General features: G+C 42.7%; 1 protein-coding gene across 3 annotated transcripts in view; it reads left to right on the forward strand.

The window, feature by feature from the left end:
• The window catches only part of MAP9 (microtubule associated protein 9), a 244,704-nt gene that overhangs the window by 67,939 nt on the left and 155,744 nt on the right, over positions 1 to 21,021 (forward strand). For all 3 annotated transcript variants that reach the window (XM_030191616.1, XM_030191617.1, XM_030191618.1), the window contains exon 8: positions 12,326 to 12,435. In XM_030191616.1, coding sequence (XP_030047476.1) covers positions 12,326 to 12,435 — 110 coding nt within the window. The remainder of the gene's footprint in view (positions 1 to 12,325; positions 12,436 to 21,021) is intronic.

Consider the following 21,021-nt stretch of genomic DNA (forward strand, 5'->3'; position numbering starts at 1 on the left):
TTTTCTTCAGCCTGCCGCAAACCCTTCAACTTTATCCCTTCTTAAATTCCTTCTTACTTCAACAATCCCATTCCCCCACAATACTCATTAGTTCCACAGCGCTCTCCAAAACCCATGCAGGGCTCAGCCTCCCACCTACTCTACTCCTTGCAGCTCAGCCCCTGCTTCCTGTGACTAGAAGCCACCCCACTGGCTGGATCCTACCACAGTCTCTGCACTGGAATGGGGAAGGATTGGAGAGCTACAGAAGGCTAAACTGAAAAATATCTAGACACTTTAGCCATCATTCTGACTTTGAGCCCAGTAATTTATAAATTTGTAGAATCCTAAAAAAAATCCAGACACTTGGCAGTCCCTAAACTTTTGGGCCCGAGGCACATGCCTAGTTTGCCTATGCCTTAATCCAGCTCTGAGTATGGACAGAGATAAAATCCACCATGAGCTAAGAACTGGGAAAAAACAACTAGTAAATCTAACCTCCAAATATTTCATTCTGCTTTACCCTCATATTTTGCAAGAGATTAGTTTTCTCCTTGTTCCAAAGCTGCCATATGTGAACCACTCCCAATGATGATCTGGGCCAGTATGACTCTGTCTTCTTCAGTAGATCTAACCGTATGATTTATATTGGAGGAAAATAATAAAGCAGATAGGGCACATGAAGTGAACAATAGAGAGAATGGTTTATGTTAGAAACCTCTACTTGCATATTCTCACTGGCTGGACCAATTGAACAGAACTGCTATGGGAATTACAAGTGATCAAGAGCATAAGACATGTAAGTAGCTGGATGACTGGTGGATGTAGGGATTGTCTGGTCACTTGCCTGTCTGTTGAGAAGGTGGCAGACCTCATGAGTCACCTAGATAGGAATTTAGATAGTTCTGGGGAGGAGCTGGCTGTCTAAGATGCAGTCAGTAGTCCAGCAGCGAGAGGAGTGCTATCCAGTCTTTTGCATTGTGTGTCACATGTATGATTATCTTCCAGTTGGTGAGATGTCATATATGTGTTCTCGATGCAAAGAGCTCCTAGCTCTCAGAGAACGAGTCCATTCTCTTGAGGCTAGAGTAGCAGACTTGGAGGAGCTGAGAGGGACAGAGAGGTACATAAAGGAGGCCGACAGGGATGTTGTAGAGAAGTCTCACCTCCAGTCTGGCAGCCCCTGTGCTGCCTTGGAGGAGGGAGGCCTTCTAAAAGGAGAGCATCACCTGGTGAAGCTGGAAGTAATCCTGTAGACAGGACCAGCACACCATGGAATGCAATATTCTGTTGCACCGAGGATGTGTCTCCAGGGGCTAGTGCCCAGGTGGGAAGGGTTAGGATGGCTGTTGTAGTTGGTGATTCGATTATTAGGCATGTAGATAGCTGGGTGGCTGGTGGACATGAGGATTGCCTGGTCACTTGCCTGCCTGATGCGAAGGTGGTGGACCTCACCTAGATAGGATTTTAGATAGTGCTGGGGAGGAACCGGCTGCCTTGGTACATGTGGGTACCAATGACAGGAAAATGTGGGAGAGAGGTTCTGGAAGCCAAATTTAGACTTTTAGGTAGAAACCTCAAATCCAGAACCTCTAGGGTAGCATTTTCTGAAGTGCTAACCATTCCACGCACAGGACCCAAGAGACGGGCAGAGCTCCGGAGTCTCATTGCATGGATGAGACGTTGGTGCAGGGAGGAGGGTTTTAGATGTGTTAGGAACTGGACAACATTCTGGGGAACGGGAAGCCTATTCCGAAAGGTTGGGCTCCACCTTAACCAGGGTGGGACCAGGCTGCTGGCATTGGCATTTAAAAAGGAGATAGAGCAGCTTTTAAACTAGAGACTGGGGGAAGGCCGATAGTCGCTCAAAAGTGCATGGTTCGGATTTTAAAGATATCACAAAAACAGAGAAGATAGGGTGTCCTGATAGTGAGGTTGCAAAAGAGACCGTAGAAGATCAGGAGGGGCATAATCGAATGTCGCCGGCCAAATAGGTCGCCGGCAATCTATGTTGGCGGTGGCGCTACAGCTGGCCATCTTTTTTTTCGATAATACGGTTTAACCCGGCCAAATGCCTTGGAGTTCGCCGGGTTTGAGATGACCGGGTTTGTTTTTCAGCGATAATGGGAAAAAAATGCCGGCCATCTCCAACCCGGCAAAATCCAAGGCATTTGGTCGTGGGAGAAGCCAGCATTTGTAGCGCACTGGTTCCCTGACATGCCAGGACACCAGCCAAAATCAATGACTGCTTTATGGAGCAGCTGGTACAGGAGCCGACAAGAGAAGGAAAAATTCTATACCTAGTCCTTATTGGAGCGCATGATCTGGTGCAGGAGGTAATGGTGATAGGGCCGCTTGATAACAGTGATCATAATATGATCAGATTTGATATTAGCTTTGAAGTAAGTATAAACAGGAAATCCAGTACCTTAGTGTTTAACTTTCAAAAAGGAGAAGAAAAAAAACTTAAAGGAGTAGCTGTGAGGGTCAAAAATTTACATCAGGCATGGATGCTGTTCAAAAATACCATCCTGGAAGCCCAGGCCAAATATTCTGTATATTAAACAAGGAGGAAGGAATGTCAAGTCAAATGCAAAGCGTTGATATGGAAGGAGGGAGTTTGAAAAAAAGATTGTGTTGGAGGCAAAAACATATAGTAACATTTTTTTTTAGGTATATTAAAAGCAAGAAGCTGGCAAAAGAATCGGTTGGACTGCTAGATGACCGAGGGGTAAAAGGGGCAATCAGGGAAGACAGACCCATAGCAGATAGCTTAAATTAATTCTTTGCTTCAGTCTTGACCACGGAAGATTTGGCCGTGATATTCTTCCCTCTTATCCTACCACTTATCATATGGAATATAATAGTTTGGACAGGTGAAGCAATAGGGTTTCTGTCTCCCAACACTTACTCCAAGATACAGTGGACCAGCCATTCCCAAAATATAGTGTGACAGAATAGATAGAAGGAACAGAGAAATTAGAGAGGACAGAAACTATGTTTCTTTTAAAGGAAAAGTCTTTATTACTTACCAATTATAGGGCTCTGTCCTCTCCTGGTTCTCCTCTTATCTCTCCCACCGTACCTTCAGAGTACATTCTCATGGATCTTCCTCCACCCCCATCCCGCTCTTTGTTGGAGTTCCCCAGGGATCTGTCCTTGGACCCCTTCTTTTTTCAATCTACACCTCTTCCCTGGGCTCGCTGATTTCATCTCATGGTTTCCAATATCATCTTTATGCTGACGACACCCAGCTCTATCTCTCCACATCAGACCTCACTGCGGAAATCCAGGCCAAAGTATCGGCCTGCTTATCCGACATTGCTGCCTGGATGTCCAACCGCCACCTGAAACTGAACATGGCCAAGACCGAACTTATCGTCTTCCCACCAAAACCCACTTCTCCTCGTCCTCCACTCTCTATCTCAGTCGATAACACCCTCATCCTCCCCGTCTCATCTGCCCGCAACCTCGGAGTCATCTTCGACTCCTCCCTCTCTTTCTCTGTGCATATCCAGCAGATAGCCAAGACCTGTCGCTTCTTTCTCTTTAACATCAGCAAAATTCGCCCTTTCCTCTCTGAGCACACCACCCGAACTCTCGTCCACTCTCTCCTTACCTCTCGCCTTGACTACTGCAACCTACTCCTCACTGGCCTCCCATTTAACCATCTATCCCCCCTTCAATCCATTCAGAACTCTGCTGCACGTCTTATATTCCGCCTCATGCTCATATCACCCCTCTCCTCAAGACACTTCACTGGCTTCCGATCAGGTACCTCATATAGCTCAAGCTTCTCCTTCTACCCTACAAATGCACTCAGTCTGCAGCCCCTCATTACCTCTCTACCCTCATCTCCCCTTACGTTCCCACCCGTAACCTCCGCTCACAGGACAAATCCCTCCTCTCAATACCCTTCTCCACCACCGCCAACTCCAGGCTCCGCCCTTTCTGCCTCGCCTCACTTCACCCTATGCTTGGAATAAACTTCCTGAGCCCTTACGCCAAGCCCCCTCCCTGCCTATCTTCAAATCCTTGCTCAAAGCCCACCTCTTCAATGTCGCCTTCGGCACCTAACCTATTCAGGAAATCTAGACTGCCCCAATTTGATTACCCCTATTTGACTGACTGTACATTTGTCCTTTAGATTGTAAGCTCCTTGAGCAGGGACTGTACAGCGCTGCGTAACCCTAGTAGCGCTTTAGAAATGTCAAGTAGTAGTAGTAGTAGTATTACTTACCAATTATAGATGACTAGTAAAAAAGCTCCGTTTCTGATGCAAATGAAACGGGGGCTAGCAAGGTTTTCCTCAGAGTGTGCATGTGGGAGTGTGTGTGTCCCTGCCCTTCTGCCCTTTCTCCCTTCCCCTCTGCTCTCCGTCCCCTCTGCTCTCTGTCCCCCCCCCCCCCCCCCAGTCCTTCAGTGTTAAGTTTCCTGCTGTGCTGTGTTTGTTTGTGTTACAGAGAGAGTGAAGGCGTCTGCCCTCTCTCCCCTCCCTCCTCCAGTCCTTCACTGTTACAAAGAGAGCGATTTCGTGCTGTGCTGTGTTTTCCTTCACTGTGTTACAGAGAGAGCGAGGGCGGGGCAGACACTCATGGGGAAACCGGATATCTCTGCAGCTTCACACTTCCGGCTGGAGGCTTCATTAGAACGTTGGTGCTGCCTTTTATATATAGAGATAATAAGGCAATAAAGCAATTAGGCAAAATAATCAGGCGAAGTAATTAGAGTAATCAGAGTAATCAGACAAAGTAATCAGGTAATAACAAAGCAATCAAGCAGGTAACAAATAGTAAAGAAATCAGGCTACAGCAATTTGTCACGAGAAGGAGAGAGGGAGACCTCTGTGATGAAGAGTCACTCAATTGATCATCTCAGCGCTCCAACTAGATACAGAACAGCAGTGCCTTATATACAGTGGATTGAGCATCAATCCCCCTCCCAACTTTCAATTTCAGCTAATTTTGGTCTTACTTCATTGTTTATATAAAATGGAACACACTATCTGAATGTTTACAGAACACAGAATAATGTTTATAGAACTTCAGCACCTCCAAGGTTTTTTTTTACAAAAGATTGCAGTTGCCATCTTGTTATAGGAATTTCTCTAGTACCCATGTTTATCATAGTGTTATCTCAAAACCGCAACACGTCTTAACTTTCAAACTGTAAATACATTCTTGTGTCCTTGTGAATCATAGAATAAGTGGCACCAGCTCTGCCAGGGAGGGGGGAAGAGTGCTCCTTGCTGGGACAGCACGACCTTGCATTCACAGCTTTCAAGGCTCAGCAAAAGTACAGAGAAAGATGCAGCTCTCAGCAAAAGTCAGCTTTCAGCAAATGGTACAGAAAAGTTTGAGCCTTATAGCTATGCAGTTCATAGGTCATAAATGACCTGTCAGTGGTCAGAAAAGAGCAAATCAATTCATCTTCAAAGCTGACAAGTTGGAGAAACTAAATGAAATCTCTATAAACCTAGAGGACATAATGGGGCAATTCTGGACCGAAAGGTATTCATCCCAGAGTACTGACTGAATTGAAAAATGAACTTGCGGAACTATTGTTGGTAATATATAATTTATCTTTAAAATTGAGTATGGTACTGGAAGATTGGAGGGTGGCCAATGTAACACCGATATTTTAAAAGGTTCTAGAGGAGATATGGGAAATTATAGACCGGTTAGCCCGACGTCTGTGTTGGGCAAAATGGTAGAAACTATTATAAAGAACAAAATTACAGAGCATATTCAGAAGCATGGATTAAAGAGGCAAAGCCAACATGGATTTAGTGAAGGGAAATCTTGCCTCACCAATCTATTACATTTCTTTGAAAGGGTGAACAAACATGGATAAAGGTGATCTGGGTAAAATATTGTGTATCTAGATTTTCAAAAGGCATTTGACAAACTACCTCATGAAAGTCTCCAGAAGAAATTGGAGAGTCATAAGAGAGGAGGTAGTGTCCTATTGTGGATTGAAAACTGGTTAAAAAATAGAAAACAGAGAGTAGGGTTAAACGGTCAGTATTCTCAATTGAGAAGGGTAGATAGTGGGGTTCCCCAGGGGTCTGTGCTTGGACCGTTGCTTTTTAACATATTTATAAATGATCTAGAGGTGGGAGTAACTAGTGAGGTTATTAAATTTGCTGATGACACAAAGTTATTCAAACTTGTAAAATTGTGAGAGGATTGTGAAAAATTACAAGAGGACCTTACGAGACTGGGAGATTGAGAGTCTATATGGCAGATGACGTTTACTGTGAGCAAGTGCAAAGTGATGCATGTGGGAAAGAGGAACCCGAATTATAGCTACATAATGCTCGGTTAGGAGTCACCGAACGGGAAAGGGATCTAGGCATTGTTGTTGATGATACTTTGAAACCCGCTGCTCAGTGTGCTGCAGCGGCTAAGAAAGCAAATAGAATGTTAGGTATTATTAGGAAAGGAATGGAAAACAAAAATGAGGTAGTTATAATAACCTTGTATCGGTCCATGGTGCAACCGCACCTCGAATATTGTGTTCAGTTCTGGTCACTGCATCTCAAAAAAGATATAGCGGAATTAGAAAAGGTACAGAGAAGGGCGACGAAAATGATAAAGGGGATGGGAAGACTTCCCTATGAGGAAACTATGAAGTGGCTAAGACTCTTCAGCATAGAGAAAAGACGGCTGAGAGGAGATATGATAAAGGTCTATAAAATAATGAGTGAAGTGGAACGGGTAGACGTGAATCATTTATTTACTTTCTCCAAACAGGACTAGGGGGCATGTGATGAAGCTACAAAGTAGTAAATTTAAAACGAATCAGAGAAACTGTTTCTTTACTCAACGTGTAATTAAACTCTGGAATTTGTTGCCAGAGAATGTGGTAAAGGCGGTTAGCTTAGCGGGGTTTAAAAAAGGTTTGGGTACCTTCCTAAAGGAAAAGTCCATAGACCATTACTAAAATGGTCTATGGACCATGCTTATTTCTGGGATAAGCAGCATAAAATGTATTGAACTTTTTGGGGATGTTGCCAGGTATTTGTGATCTGGATTGGCCACTGTTGGAAACAGGATGCTGAGCTTGATGAACCTTTGGTCTGTCCCAGTGTGGCAATACATATGTACTTAATTTGCCAGTGCTTATGTTACTTCTTAATGTTTTTCATTGAGAAAGAATGCTAAAAGAGAATATGAAGAGAAAGTTGCTGCTGAGTCAACAGTAACAACTTTTTCAGATACATCAGAAGCAGAAAACCTGTGAGGGAATCTGTGGGGCCGTTACATCTTGTAGGAGTAAAAGGGGGGGACTCAGGGAGGACAAGTCCATAGTGGAGAGAGTGACTGCTTTGGTCTTTATGCAAGAAGATGTAAGAGATCTAGCTGTACCAGACATGGTTTTCAAGGGTAATGATGTGGAGGAACTGAAAGAAATCTCGGTGAACCTGCATGATATACTGAGCCAAATCAATAAATTAAAAAGTTGTAAATCACTTGGACCAGATGGCATGCATCCAAGGGAACTGAAAGAACTCAAAGATGAAATTGCTGATCTTCTGTTAGTAATCTCACCTGCTGTGTGATTTCCACAGCCGTTACCCAGGGAAACCCGGTTCTGGGGCGCAGGAGAGGGGCCTGAGGAGGAGGGTACTGTCTTGCCCTCGTACCTGGAGGGTGTGTCCTGGCACCAGTGGAAGCCTTCCTCCTTTTCCCGCTCCAGAGCAAGCTTCGGGCCACACCTGGGCATACATACTCCCGGTCTGGCACGCTTTGTTGGCCATCTGCTCTCCCTTCCTGGTGATGGCACAAGATCTCACACTTCAGTTAGTACAACAGGATGCAACATTATGTATATTGTGCATCTAAGACCATCCATGATAATCTCAGCCACTTCCCTTCAATCTTTGATTTAGTCAATGCTGTACATATTTACACAGAGTCCTGTCCTTCGCCCATCCTGTTGTGTCAGGAATAAATCCAAGGCTGTTTCTGCTACTCCTGATACCAGTCCCACTCATTCAAGCACAGACCCTTTAGGCTGACCTTCTCCCAGCAGTGCACCTCGCAGGGCTACACTCCAGCCTCAAACAAGCTTTCCCTGTTCTGGTTCCTCACTACCAGACTAGATTCACCTTATCCACCTGAAGCTCTATCTCCTTCTCAGTTTCCACTTAGAGGGGCAGCAACTACTCCAGTAATCAACCTGTATTTATTTCTCTCACTCCAGGATCCCCCAATACTCATAAGGGTCCTTGCAGGGGTACAGGCAACAAAAGACCTCATGTACCTCACTCTAGACGCTTTTATGACTTTCTAAACTCTGCTGTCACTCTCTACAGGGATTCACGCTGCAACTTCTCTGCCAACCCGTTCCCTGGGGAGGCCTTAAAGTTCACACTCCAGCCCTCTGACAGGAACCTCCCTTTCCCCAGGGACTCTGGAAGTCTATCACTATGAACTCTAGTAATACCCATATCATGGGGTATTACATATATTAATGGCCATATGCTAATTTTCCACTTAGCATTTGGTCATTAGCATGTGAGTCCCTACTGCCACCTATTTTGTAGGCAGTAAAGGCTCATGCCCTAAGCATGCACTAATCAGTTAGCACAAAGCAATATAATTGCACTAAACGATTAGTGCAGAACATGCCTACTCTCCGCCCCCCAGACCCTTCCCCAATGCTAAAAAAATAAAATCTATGGGAAACACGTATCTATGCCAAAATTACCGTGGGGCACCTGAGCATGTCCCATGTTAAACATTTTAATCTGTGGTAAGCAAGTGTTACTTCTTACTACAGCTTGGTAAAAGAACCCCTCTTTCTCCAGAGATATGTTTGCAAGTTTATCAGTAATTCTTTTCCTCTTTTGTCCCTCTTGGTGTGGTTTAGAGAATGACATGGGGATGGGGATGGGGACAGAGCCCATGGGGACAGGATGGGGATGGAGACAGTGCCCGTGAGGACGGGGACAAACTTTGTCCCCATGTCACTTTCTGCTTTGAAGCCTGTTAATCAACTGGACTGTTATTTATGTTTGATTGATGCAGACAATATGTTTTCTATTTGTAATTTAAACACAACAGTTACACAGCATATTGTTCCTTTTTATACTTTAATAAAATCATAAGTACATAAGTACATAAGCACTGCCACGCTGGGAAAAGACCAAAGGTCCATGAAGCCCAGCACTCTGTCTCCGACAGCGGCCAATCCAGGCCCCAAGAACCTGGCAAAAACCCAAAATTTAATAACGATCAATGGACTTTTCCTTCAGGAATCTGTCCAGACCCCCTTTAAACTCAGCAAGGCCAGCTGCCGTCACTACCTTCTCCGGCAATGAGTTCCAGAGTCTAACCACACGCTGAGTAAAGAAAATCTTTCTCAAATTTGTTTTAAACCTACCACATTCTAATTTCATCTTGTGTCCCCTAGTTCTATTATTGTTAGAAAGCGTAAACAAACGCTTCACATCTGTCCGCTCTACCCCACTCATTATTTTGTAGACCTCTATCGTATCACCCCTCAGCCGCCTTTTCTCCAGGCTAAAGAGTCCTAGCCGTCTTAACCTCTCCTCATAAGGTAGTCGTCCCATCCCTTTTATCATTTTCGTCGTCCTTCTCTGCACCTTCTCCAATTCCTTTATATCATTTTTGAGATGAGGCGACCAGAACTGAACACAATACTCCAGGTGCGGTCGCACCATGGAGCGATATAACGGCATTATAACATCCTCATGCTTGTTTTCCATCCCTTTTCTGATAATACTCAACATTCTGTTTGCCTTCTTAGCCGCCGCAGCACATTGAGCGGAAGATTTCAACGTCCTATCCAAGATGACTCCCAGATCCCTTTCTCGGTCCGTAACTCCTAAAGCGGAACCTTGCATGACATAGCCGTAATTCGGGTTCCTCCTTCCCACGTGCATCACTTTGCACTTGTCAACGTTGAACTTCATCTGCCATTTGGACGCCCAATCCCCCAGTCTCACGAGGTCTTCTTGCAATCTTTCACAGTCCTCCCGCGACGAGACGACCCTGGATAACTTTGTGTCTTCTGCGAATTTAATTACCTCACTAGTTACTCCCATCTCAAGGTCATTTATAAATATGTTAAAAAGCAGCGGTCCCAGCACAGACCCCTGAGGGACCCCACTAGCTACCCTTCTCCATTGAGAATACTGACCATTCAATCCTACTCTCTGCTTCCTGTCTTTTAACCAGCTCTTAATCCATAATAATACACTGCCTCCGATCCCATGCCCAGTCTTCAAGTTTCCTAAGGTCTTCCTGCAATTTTTCCCAATTCACATGTGTTTTGACAGCTTTGAATAGTTGTAGGTCATCTGCAAATTTAAACACCTCACTCATCATTCCGATTTTCAGATATACATAAGTACATAAGTATTGCCATACTGGGTCAGACCAAAGGTCTATCAAGCCCAGCATCCTGTTTCCAACAGTGGCCAATCCAGGTCACAAATACCTGGCAAGATCCCAAAAAAGTACAAAAACATTTTATGCTGCGTATTCTAGAAATAAGCAGTGGATTTTCCCCAAGTCCGATTTAATAATGGTCTTTGGACTTTTCCTTTAGGAAGCCGTCCAAACCTGTATTAAACTTTGCTAAGCTAACCGTCTTTACCACATTCTCTGCCATCGAATTCCAGAGTTCAATTACACATTGAGTGAAGAAAAATTTTCCCTGATTCGTTTTAAATTTACTACTTTGTAGCTTCATCGCATGACCCCTAGTCCTAGTATTTTTGGAAAGCGTAAACAGAGGCTTCACATCTACCCATTCAACGCCACTCATTATTTTATAGACCTCTATCATATCTCCCCTCAGCCGCCTTTTCTCCAAGCAGAAGAGCCCTAGCCGCTTTAGTCTTTCCTCATAGGGAAGTCATCCCATCCCCTTTATCATTTTCATCGCCCTTCTCTGCACCTTTTCTAATTCCACTGTATCTTTTTTGATCATTTATAAATATGCTAAATAGCACCTGTCCAGTACAGATCCCTGCGGCACTCTATTGTTCACCTTCCTCCATTGAGAAAAATGTCTATTTAACCCTACCCTCTGTTTTCTGTCCAACAACCAATTCCTAATCCACAGAAGGACAATTCCTTCTATCCCGAGTTTTTAGTTTTCTCATGAGTCTCATGAGTAACTTTGTCAAAAGCTTTCTGAAAATCTAGGTAATCTACATCAACCAGCTCACCAGTGTCGTAGCCTTGCATGGCTCTCATTCAGCCACTTTGGAGCTAGAAATCAGCTGTTGTCATTTTATAAAATGGCATCTGTAGGGCATAAGCATTTGGGGACCATTCTTTCCTCTTACTGGCCACAGCAACTTTGGGTAAGGTTTTGAGGAGTTAGGGGATTGGGGGGAACAGAAGGCCTCACTCAGAAGTTTAAGGTTGTTGGGACTCGGAGTACTTCACACTAGGGGCCGCGCTAGAGGCGTGTTAGTGCTTTTAATGCGCTCTAACCATTAGCGCACGCTAACTGTGTAGGCGCCCATAGGAATATTGTGGGCACCTAAACAGCATGCCCTAATTTTGTGCATGCGCTAAAAACGCTAGCACGCGTTAGTAAACAGGGCTCTAGGGTTGTTTATTAAAGTATTTTGGGCCAAAGAGAAACTGGGAGGGGCTCCCATTAGCTCACCATGGATTTTATGCCATTTTGGTGAAGGCTGTGACGAGGTCTGTATGATTCTTAAAAAAAAGGAGATTTTGTCTGCACTATTGAAGTAAATGTATATTGGATAAATAATAGAAAAGTACCATTTTCCCTAGTCCTCTCTCACCTCTCCCTTTGTCTGCTTTGGATTCTCCACTCTGGTTTTTTTTTTTTTTTTTTACCTTTTCTGTGTAGTAACTGTTGAGCTGCAAATATACAGTATATATATGTTCTGCCAGGAAATATATTTGATTATAACACCTGCCATCTGAAAATGCTGATAAAAACACTTTGTACCCTTCAAGAACTCCTAATTAGCTGGGGTGGGGGGAAATCAAAATTAAGAAATATGGAATGATCTTTGAATTTATTGATTTGATTTCTGGTTCCTTTACTTTTTTTGAGGAGCTAATGTTCAGTGATTAGAATTTTCTCTGTAAGTTTTCACATGAACTATGTGGAAGTGATTTGGTTAAAGACCTGTTATCAGGTGTTTTACTTATGATAAATGAAATATTGGAAAAATTATGTTTATTTGTATGTGCCATGATTTCAAGGATGAAGTCAATTTTTAGTGTAAAACAGCAATTTTTCAAGAGTATCTTTGTATTAAATGCATTTTCTGTGGCCACTTGATCTATAGTTACTTTTCTGATCTGTAATTGCCTTTCTTTAGATTGACCAGAAAACAATGAAAAATGAGACTGTCAAGAACAAGGAAAAAGTTGAAATTAATAATATGAAGAACAAAGATATTTTAGAAAGAATGACTTCTCCTTCAACCAGGTAAAACAACTTTTGTTTAGTGCAGACATGTTCGGAGTGTAGGCAGTAAGATCTTGATAGACGTGTACCATAAGAGGTCATTTGTGACATAATCTTTTTTTTTTTTTACCGTGTGCTATTCTAGAGAAGTTTGAAGATACCTTAATGTCTTTAAAATACTATCCCTCCTGTTTACTAAGCCGTTCTATCTGCTGCCGAACAGTGATGCCGACATATTAGTTCACGGCAGCTGCTAGCATGACTTAGTAAACAGGGGGGTATATTTCCTCCATAGATAAATGGACATCTGATGGGTTTTTTTTTTAATTTAATAAGCAGAAGGCAAAAATTTTATGGTTTGTGGATTTTGATAGATTCAAATTTGGCTTTTGACAAGTAAATTAATGCTTTAAGTACAAATTTTCTTTTCAAGCTCAGACAACTTTGAGCAATTAGATCTTCATTGCATTTACAAAATTTTAGGATTCTGGCATAAGCAATTTTGCTACTACTGTTGGATTGCTGCAGCTATTTCTATTGCAATATTTCAGCTAAACTGCAAAAATGGTTGCAGCTATTACAAAACATAGCTGTTAGACTGATATTTAGCAGAAGATGAATCGATTCTGTAGCTTAATTTATGATAGATCTTCACTAGCTACCAATCTGACAGCATGTTAGACTTAAAATAGCTTTCAGAAAAGCTTTGAAGATGTTCTTATTTGAGCAAAAATTTAAAGAGCTACGTTGAAATGTATATTTTCTAAATGTATATCCCTCAATTGAGTAGGTTATCTTTTTCTTAACTGCTACAAATCCTTTGGGAAAGATGGCAGTATATAAAACACTGATAGAAATAGAATGAGGTTAATTGAATAAAGAATGTGTAGAACAAAGCAGGTTTGTATAATCCTTATCTATGGGTGACCCCACCGAGGGAGCCCTGCACATCAACTTTTTCCAAAAGCTTTTGGGACAAAATCACCACACATTCACACCTGTTGACACCATCATGTGGTATTTCCTCAGTCAAATCTATTCTGTGGAGCCGAACAGCCTCTTTTTTGTTTTTTTTTTCATCACAGTTGGCTGTCAGGGGCATTTTCGAAAGTGAAGGGCGCCCATCTTCCGACACAAATCGGGAGATGGGCGTCCTTCTCTCAGGGTCGCCCAAATCAGCATAATCGAAAGCCGATTTTGGGTGCCCTCAACTGCAGTCCGTCGCGGGGATGACCAAAGTTCACGGGGGCATGTCGGAGGCATAGCAAAGGCGGGACTGGGGCGTGCTTAAGAGATGGGCGTCATCGGCTGACAATAGAAAAAAGAAGGGCGTCCCTGACAAGCATTTGATCGACTTTACTTGGTCTATTTTTTTTCACGACCAAGCTTCAAAAAGGTGTACGAACTGACCAAATGACCACCGGAGGGAATCGGGGATGAGCTCCCCTTACTCCCCCAGTGGTCACCAACCCCCTCCCACCCTAAAAAATTAAAAAAAAATTTGCCAGCCTCAGATGTCATACCCAGCTCCATCACAGCAGTATGCGGGTCCCTGGAGCAGTTTTAGTGAGTGCAGTGCATTTCAGGCAGGCGGACCCAGGCCTATCCCCCCTACCTGTTACACTTGTGCTGGTAAATGTGAGCCCTTCAAAACCCACTTGAAACCCACTGTACCCACATCTAGGTGCCCCCTTCACCCCTTAGGGCTATGGTAGTGGTGTACAGTTGTGGGGAGTGGGTTTTGGAGGAGGGGGTTGGAGGGTTCAGTACTGAAGGTAAGGGAGATATGCACCTGGGAGCAATTTCTGAAGTCCACTGCAGTGCCCCCTAGGGTGCGCGGTTGGTGTCCTGCATGTGAGGGGGACCAGTGCATTACGAATGCTGGCTCTTCCCATGACCAAATGCCTTGGATTTGGTCGTTTTTGAGATGGGGGTCCTCGGTGTCCATTATTGCCGAAAACCGGGGACGACCATCTCTAAGGTCGGCCATCTCAACATTTAGGTCGACCATTTCTAAGGTTGACCTAAATGTTGAGATTTGGGCGTCCCCGACCGTATTATCGAAATGAAAGATGGACGCCCATCTTGTTTCGATAATAGCGGTGACTCAACTTGTGTTTTTTTGGTTTCGCTTTCACTCTGTAAGTCCTGTTGCAGGTGGGTTTTCAAGAAGTACTCAATAGTTCTTTAGTCTATCTCTTTTCAGTTCCTTTCTTTTTTTTTTTTTATATAAGCTTGGTCTGAGTCATTTCTAGGTCCCACGCTCCCTGCTGGGAGATTTCTGACACTGGGTCATTTGATTTTACTGTGGTTATTTTTCTGGATGATATTTCCCAAAAGAAGACCCCTGATAGTTTCAGAAGATATTCGTGATGCAAAAGGACTATATTCTTGTATTCTCTGTTTATAGATGTCAAAGAGAGAGATTCAAAGTAGAGAAAAGCTTTTTGTTGATAAGATAGTTTATCAACTTTTGCATCAGAAATATCGGTTTCTGTGGGACCGGGAGCTGCATTGGATGCTGTGGATATGTCAACATTGAGAGTTACAATCACCTTCATTATTGATTCCCTTCTGAAGAAGATAAAGGAATCAATCTCCTTTATCAATACTTAGGGAGTGCAATGTGGGATATTGGACGGAGGCTGAGATATCTCGATATCATTCCCCATTGAAGCATATATGGCATTTGAGAGCTCTGAGGTCAGCAGTGTCCTCAAAGCTCTCTTGACATGAAGACTGCTCATCTTCTTTGAGCAAATGGAGAGGCAAAAATTACCAGAGCAGTCAAGAAGTAGGAACACACTGAAAACAGTGGAACACCAGTATAGCAAAACAGCGTTTATTAATTAGCAAAAGACCCAACTTGGTCAGTTGCTTTCTACTAACCTTGGCACCAGCAATCTGTGTAACTGCCAATTGAGTTGTTGATCGTTTATTCCTAAGACCAAGTTCTGGTTTATTATCTTAGGATGTTATGTCTTTTCTATGTGCAAAGTTAAAATTATACCCCTGGTGCAGGCATCTGCCAAAATGTGGCTACATCATTTTTTTGTTGATTAATAAACACTGTTTTGCCATACTGGTATTTCACTGTTTTCAGTGTGTTCCTACTTCTTGACTGCTCTCCTTTTGCTCACAGGGGATGATCAAGCTGATACTGGAGACCCAATTCCTGCCTGAAATAGACATCTCAACACTACGACCCAGAGGGGGCTTGGAGTCAAGGTCAACTGTACTGGTGTCTATTTTCAGCACATCAGGGGAGGAAGCTTCACCGAGGCACCAGGAATCCTTGGTGTCTCAATGCTGTAGAGGCCTGATGTTGGTAGTGCAAGACAGGCAGAAACTCAAACTTCACTAACTGAGTGATTCAGAGTGCTCCTGGGCTTCTGATGAGGAGCTAGGGAGCTTCTCAGAAGAGATCCCTCCCCACCACATGAGATGCAGTTCCCCACCAGAGGAGCTCTTTTTCATTGATTTTATGTGGGAAATGGCTCAGGTCAGTTAAAGACAGAGAAGAAACCTGGGGTATAAACATTGGACCTCCTCTAATTCCTCAACACTTCCTCAAAGAATCCTAAAAGTTGTACAGAGGAGAATGTAGGAGACTCCACCTCTGTGTATCTCCTGTTAATAAGAAGGTTGACTCTATTTACAGGCTCTGGAGTTTGAGAAGCAGCAGCTTCTTCACCATTTCATAATGGTTGAACCCACTCTCAAAAGAGCCAAGAGTTCCAAGATTCACCCCTCAGTGCCCCCTGGTACAGAGGCTAGGATATTAGAGTCTTATGCTCTCATATAGCATCCTATCATCTCTTTATGGGCGTGTACTTGTGGAACATAATGCACAATGTTACGCAGTTTGCAGGCATTCTTCCTAGAGACGAGCTCAAGGAATTCTGCTAGTAGTCAAAGGGAAGGAGCATGGAAAATACATAGGCATCGAGGGCTCCTTTGAGCAGGGACTGTCCTTCTTTGTTAAACTGTACAGCGCTGTGTAACCCTAGTAGCGCTCTAGAAATGTTAAGTAGTAGTAGTAGTACTGTGGGGATTGGCAGCAGACTTGACTGGCAGTGCATCTCAAATCTTAGACAAGATAGGCAGAAAAAGCTTGCTGATGTGCCATGCCATGGAAAGAATCTCTTCAAGTTACAAGATGCTGCTACTTTCATCAAATAGTATAGTGACACCCTAGTATAGTGACACCCTTAAAACCATCTTGGGGCCTATTTCTGACTTGGTCTCTTCTTCTAAGTGTTGTTGGAGCAGATAGCAATGAAAACCCTATTATTTTCATAGGTGTTGTTATCCTCCATCGTCCTGCCACTCTTGATAGGGTTTTTGCTGTCATCCCAGATGGCAGAAGATCCAGAACTTTCGATCTGCATTCCAACCAAAACCAGGGACTTGGGGGGGGGGGGGGGGCAGGGTTTGACTGCCTCCACAAGACCTCTACGGTACCATGTAAGCCACATTGAGCCTGCAAATAGGTGGGAAAATGTGGGATACAAATGCAACAAACTAAATAAATAAATAAATAAACATAGTCTGAGTTCCTGTATCTATTCTAGATGTCTGACCTGTAAGAGGGAGATTACATTTTTTTGTTTCAGTTTTGTCAAACAGATAGCCCCATATAACCTCAGACAGGTGGGTTCTCAAAATAATATGGACATGATACCATCTTCATTTGGCATACCAGCCTCTAAACTGCCCCTGGAGAGTTTAAAGATTAAGCTGTCAACATCAGGAAATACATATAAAGTGCCAATATGGTTGAACCCGTTCCACCACAGAAAAAAGATGGAATTTTACTCCAAGTATTTTCTGATTACTACAGGAGTATTCTACCCAATCTGAGACCTGAGGGATCTGAACAAGTATCTTACCAGGCATGTGGGATATCTTAGGGAAAGGAGTGAGATAGTGCTTGCTGAGGATGGGCCCCTTGGCCCTTATCTGCTGTCATGTTTCTAAGTTTTTAAATTGTTAAAACATCTAAGTGGTTTACAATCATAAACATAAGGGGAGAAAGTAAAATAAAACAAAAAAAAACATAAGGAGCCTATAATACAAATTTCAAATTATAAGGGAAGGGAGAATAGAGTGGAAAAATTAATGTCAACTAAGACGCATTAGGGGAGGGCAGGGTGTGCTTTAAAAATCTCAACACATTCGTGATGAAAGTCATATCGGTATAACTGCAAAGATAGCTGCATGGCAGTATTAACTGCATTTGGATAAGCCAGTTTAAAATAATGAGTCTTAAGCATCACCTTAAAGGTTTTCAATGAGTTCTCTTTTCGAAGCTCTAATGGTATAGAGTTCCACAAGCTGGGGGCCATGACACTGAAGCAGGTAAGCTGAGCTTAGTGAGAGTGGATTTGTAAGTGTTCAGGAGTCTCAAGAAGATGTTGTAAGGAATGAAGAGATCTTAATGGGGTATAAGGTATGTGGAATCTACAAAGAAATAGTGGTGCCTCAGAGTGAAGTATTTGTGGATAATACTTGTATATAAATATATATCTCATGTATATGTTTTGACATCAAATGCTGTCAACAGAACAACTAGAAATAAACAGAGGGAGTCTTTACCCCAATCAGTAAGCTTAATAAATCTCCAAAGGTTAAAACATCCATGAATCTTTCTATATCTATATTCATAATATAGCATGCAATGAAATTGCAACTTAAAGAAATATAGTGTAATCTATCTCACTATTCAAACCACTGGGTGTCTTGAGTGTTCAGTTCAAAAATTGTACGTTGTTCCTCCTGTAGCAGTCTCCTGTTAGATTACCACATTTTCAAGAAACAACATCTTAAATGCTAAGGGAGAGAAAGAAAAACCAGAATGCCTTCAGGAAGAAAGGAATAAGATTGTTCCTTCTAAAGTAGAGTTAGAGTTGCCTTGTTGAACTCTACCCAGGGGAGCCCCAGTGCTGAAGTTCAGCTTCCCTGGGTAGAAAAAGTAATACGTGATGCCTCATCAGGATGGAAAGTTGAGGGAGGAGTCATTCCCATTCCTAGCTGAAAATAGGCAGGCTTGAGCCAGAAGGGCAGAGAGGACCTGTCTCCCACCCTTAGGTTATGGTTATGGAGTGTATGGAAGAAGGTACCCTTAACCCTGGCTGTGAAGCAGAGGGCAATGAGATGGAATGGGAAGCCTGCTAAAGAAATTCTAGAGTGGAGGGGCAAACCACTGAAAGAAGTCTGTTGGGAACATTAGTGAGCAGGGAGCTAGCAAAGGGGCAGACTGCTTCTAGCCCTCAATAGCAGAGGGGCAGACCGCTGAAAGAAATCTGTTAGGAATATTAGGGAGTGGTAAGTTGTCAGCCATCAATAGTGGAGGGGCAGACTGTTGAAATAAGTTGGACCGGATACCTCTGGTGGCACAGTACAAGAGCTCCAGCTTTGAGTAATTGATTTTGAATTGTTGGATTGTGAAGTGTTGTTTTATTTTGTTTGCTGAAATTATTGAAACACATGTTGGATGAAATAAAAGGGGAAGTTCCGGGGAGGATCACTTTACGGCCTTGACCTGAACTCATGGGAACTACAAAGCTGGGAAGGTTGTGCAAGTGACATAAGGCTTGGAGGAGCACGGGACCTGTAGAAGGAATTCAGAGCAGCTAATCACCTTATTTGGTGAACAGTAGCCCAGCGACAGCGTCACCTAATATAGTAATTATCTGGACTTTTATGGCAAGGGGTAATGTAGGCCGGGTTTTTCTGCTGGCAATTTCCAAAGAAACACTATGCCAATATGTGAAATATATTATTTAATATATATGATAATAAAATATATACACAATAAATTAAATTCCTATAGAGTAATACAAAAGATATAATATATATCTGTAAGTTCTGAGAATTATACCTGGAAACCAACCAGCCAAATAGTTGGCTAGATAAACCAAGAAAGGGGGATTATGTGAGGATTTGCACCACACCATTTCGCCTATAGCGATAGAACAGGACTGTTCATATGGTTGTGAGTTGCATGTGAATCTGATGACCCCCAGAAGAATTTAAGTTTATTTCTAAATTTAATTCTGCTTATGAGATTAATGTTTGGGACATGAGTATGTTTCTGAATCTAAGTCAGCATTTAGCAACAAGCAATAAAGACCTGAACTCGCCAAAACGTAGAAGTAAAGACAGAATTCATCCTGTGATTTGGTTCTTAGCTGATCCCTGGATAGATGTATGACTTCTTCTTTCAGCTACAGCTGCTTAGACAGTGAGGTGATCTGTAAAGAGATAACCTTATCGCTTCATTAACCCAGATAGCTAGTTCCAGCAACGGTAAGCAGCCATATGTATTAGCTAAGTTCCCTGCCAGTGAAGAAGGAGAGAGAAGCTCAGTTCCTTTTTTTTCATGATGAGACAGTGTCTTTTCCAGAGTTGTCAGCAGAGCTGCCACTCCAGTGCCAGGTGAAATTTCCAGAGCTATCTGAAAGTCTGGCTGCTCTCTCACTGTCCCAAGTGCATTCTCAGGTGACTCTTATTGCCCAATTAGGACACACATTGTTGCTGTCCAAATGATGGAATCCAGGCCTTCTAAGGCAAATAAGTCCAGTGTTGATCCAGACACTCTCCCTGAGCCTATTGACACCTCTAAAATGGGATCCACTGGCATTATCACATACATAGGAGTTATAAATCCTTCTAGTAAACAGCTTCACCCCCTGAGATGAAGTGTAGATGTTTCTCTGTCCTTGGTCTTTCATCACTGTCCGTGAGCTGATAGAGAAACAGTAAATGTCCATACAGCCATCTTACTCTCGTTCACACAGATGATTCAGGTTCTTGCATGTAAGTGGACATAGGCCTCAGTTGTGCACAAGGTGAAACACCGGAGGCACTCCTACAGACCCAGGGTTATTATCACAACATAAAAGCAAATTACAGGGGCACATAATGATATAGATCACATTTTTTGAGTTGCAATTTGACAAATAATAGGATAACGTTTGCCAGTGAGAAGATGTATAAAACATATGTGTTAAGTGAATTAGGACAAACTGAACATTGACCACACTTATAGTGAACTTTTCTTGTTGGAATGATGGAAGGAACTGGGTGTAAAGCAGAGGGAGCAATAATATCTTTGATGTTTCTGTTCCTAGGGTAAGCTATAGTTAGAGCTTTGTTTTTGAAACATTCATGGCTTTCTAAAATATGCCAGTGTTTGAGTAATATTTTCCTAATATCTTTAGATAACCCTGAAAAACCGTAACATACACAGAACATCTGGCTGTTTCTTAACTCTTTTAGAGATCAATAAATCATCTCTACTGGCTGTTGTTGCTTGTATTAAGCCGTCCTTTTATATGTGTCACTGGATACCCTTTTTCTATGAATTTCAGAGACATTTCTTCGGCCTGTGTCTCAAATTCTTAAAAATGATTTCAGAGTCGTCTTAATCTAAAAATTATGAATATAGTAGATTCCTTTTCAGACTGATGGTATGACAACTCTTATAGTGCAGGAAATGATTTCTATCTGCTGGTTTTCTATATAATGTGGTGCTGAAGCAATAGGTGTTTTTCTGAATGAGAATATCAAGGAATGGAATACTGTAAATCAAAATGCTTGGGG

The sequence above is a fragment of the Microcaecilia unicolor genome, chromosome 2 (assembly GCF_901765095.1).
Source record: "Microcaecilia unicolor chromosome 2, aMicUni1.1, whole genome shotgun sequence".
Taxonomy (NCBI): domain Eukaryota; kingdom Metazoa; phylum Chordata; class Amphibia; order Gymnophiona; family Siphonopidae; genus Microcaecilia; species Microcaecilia unicolor.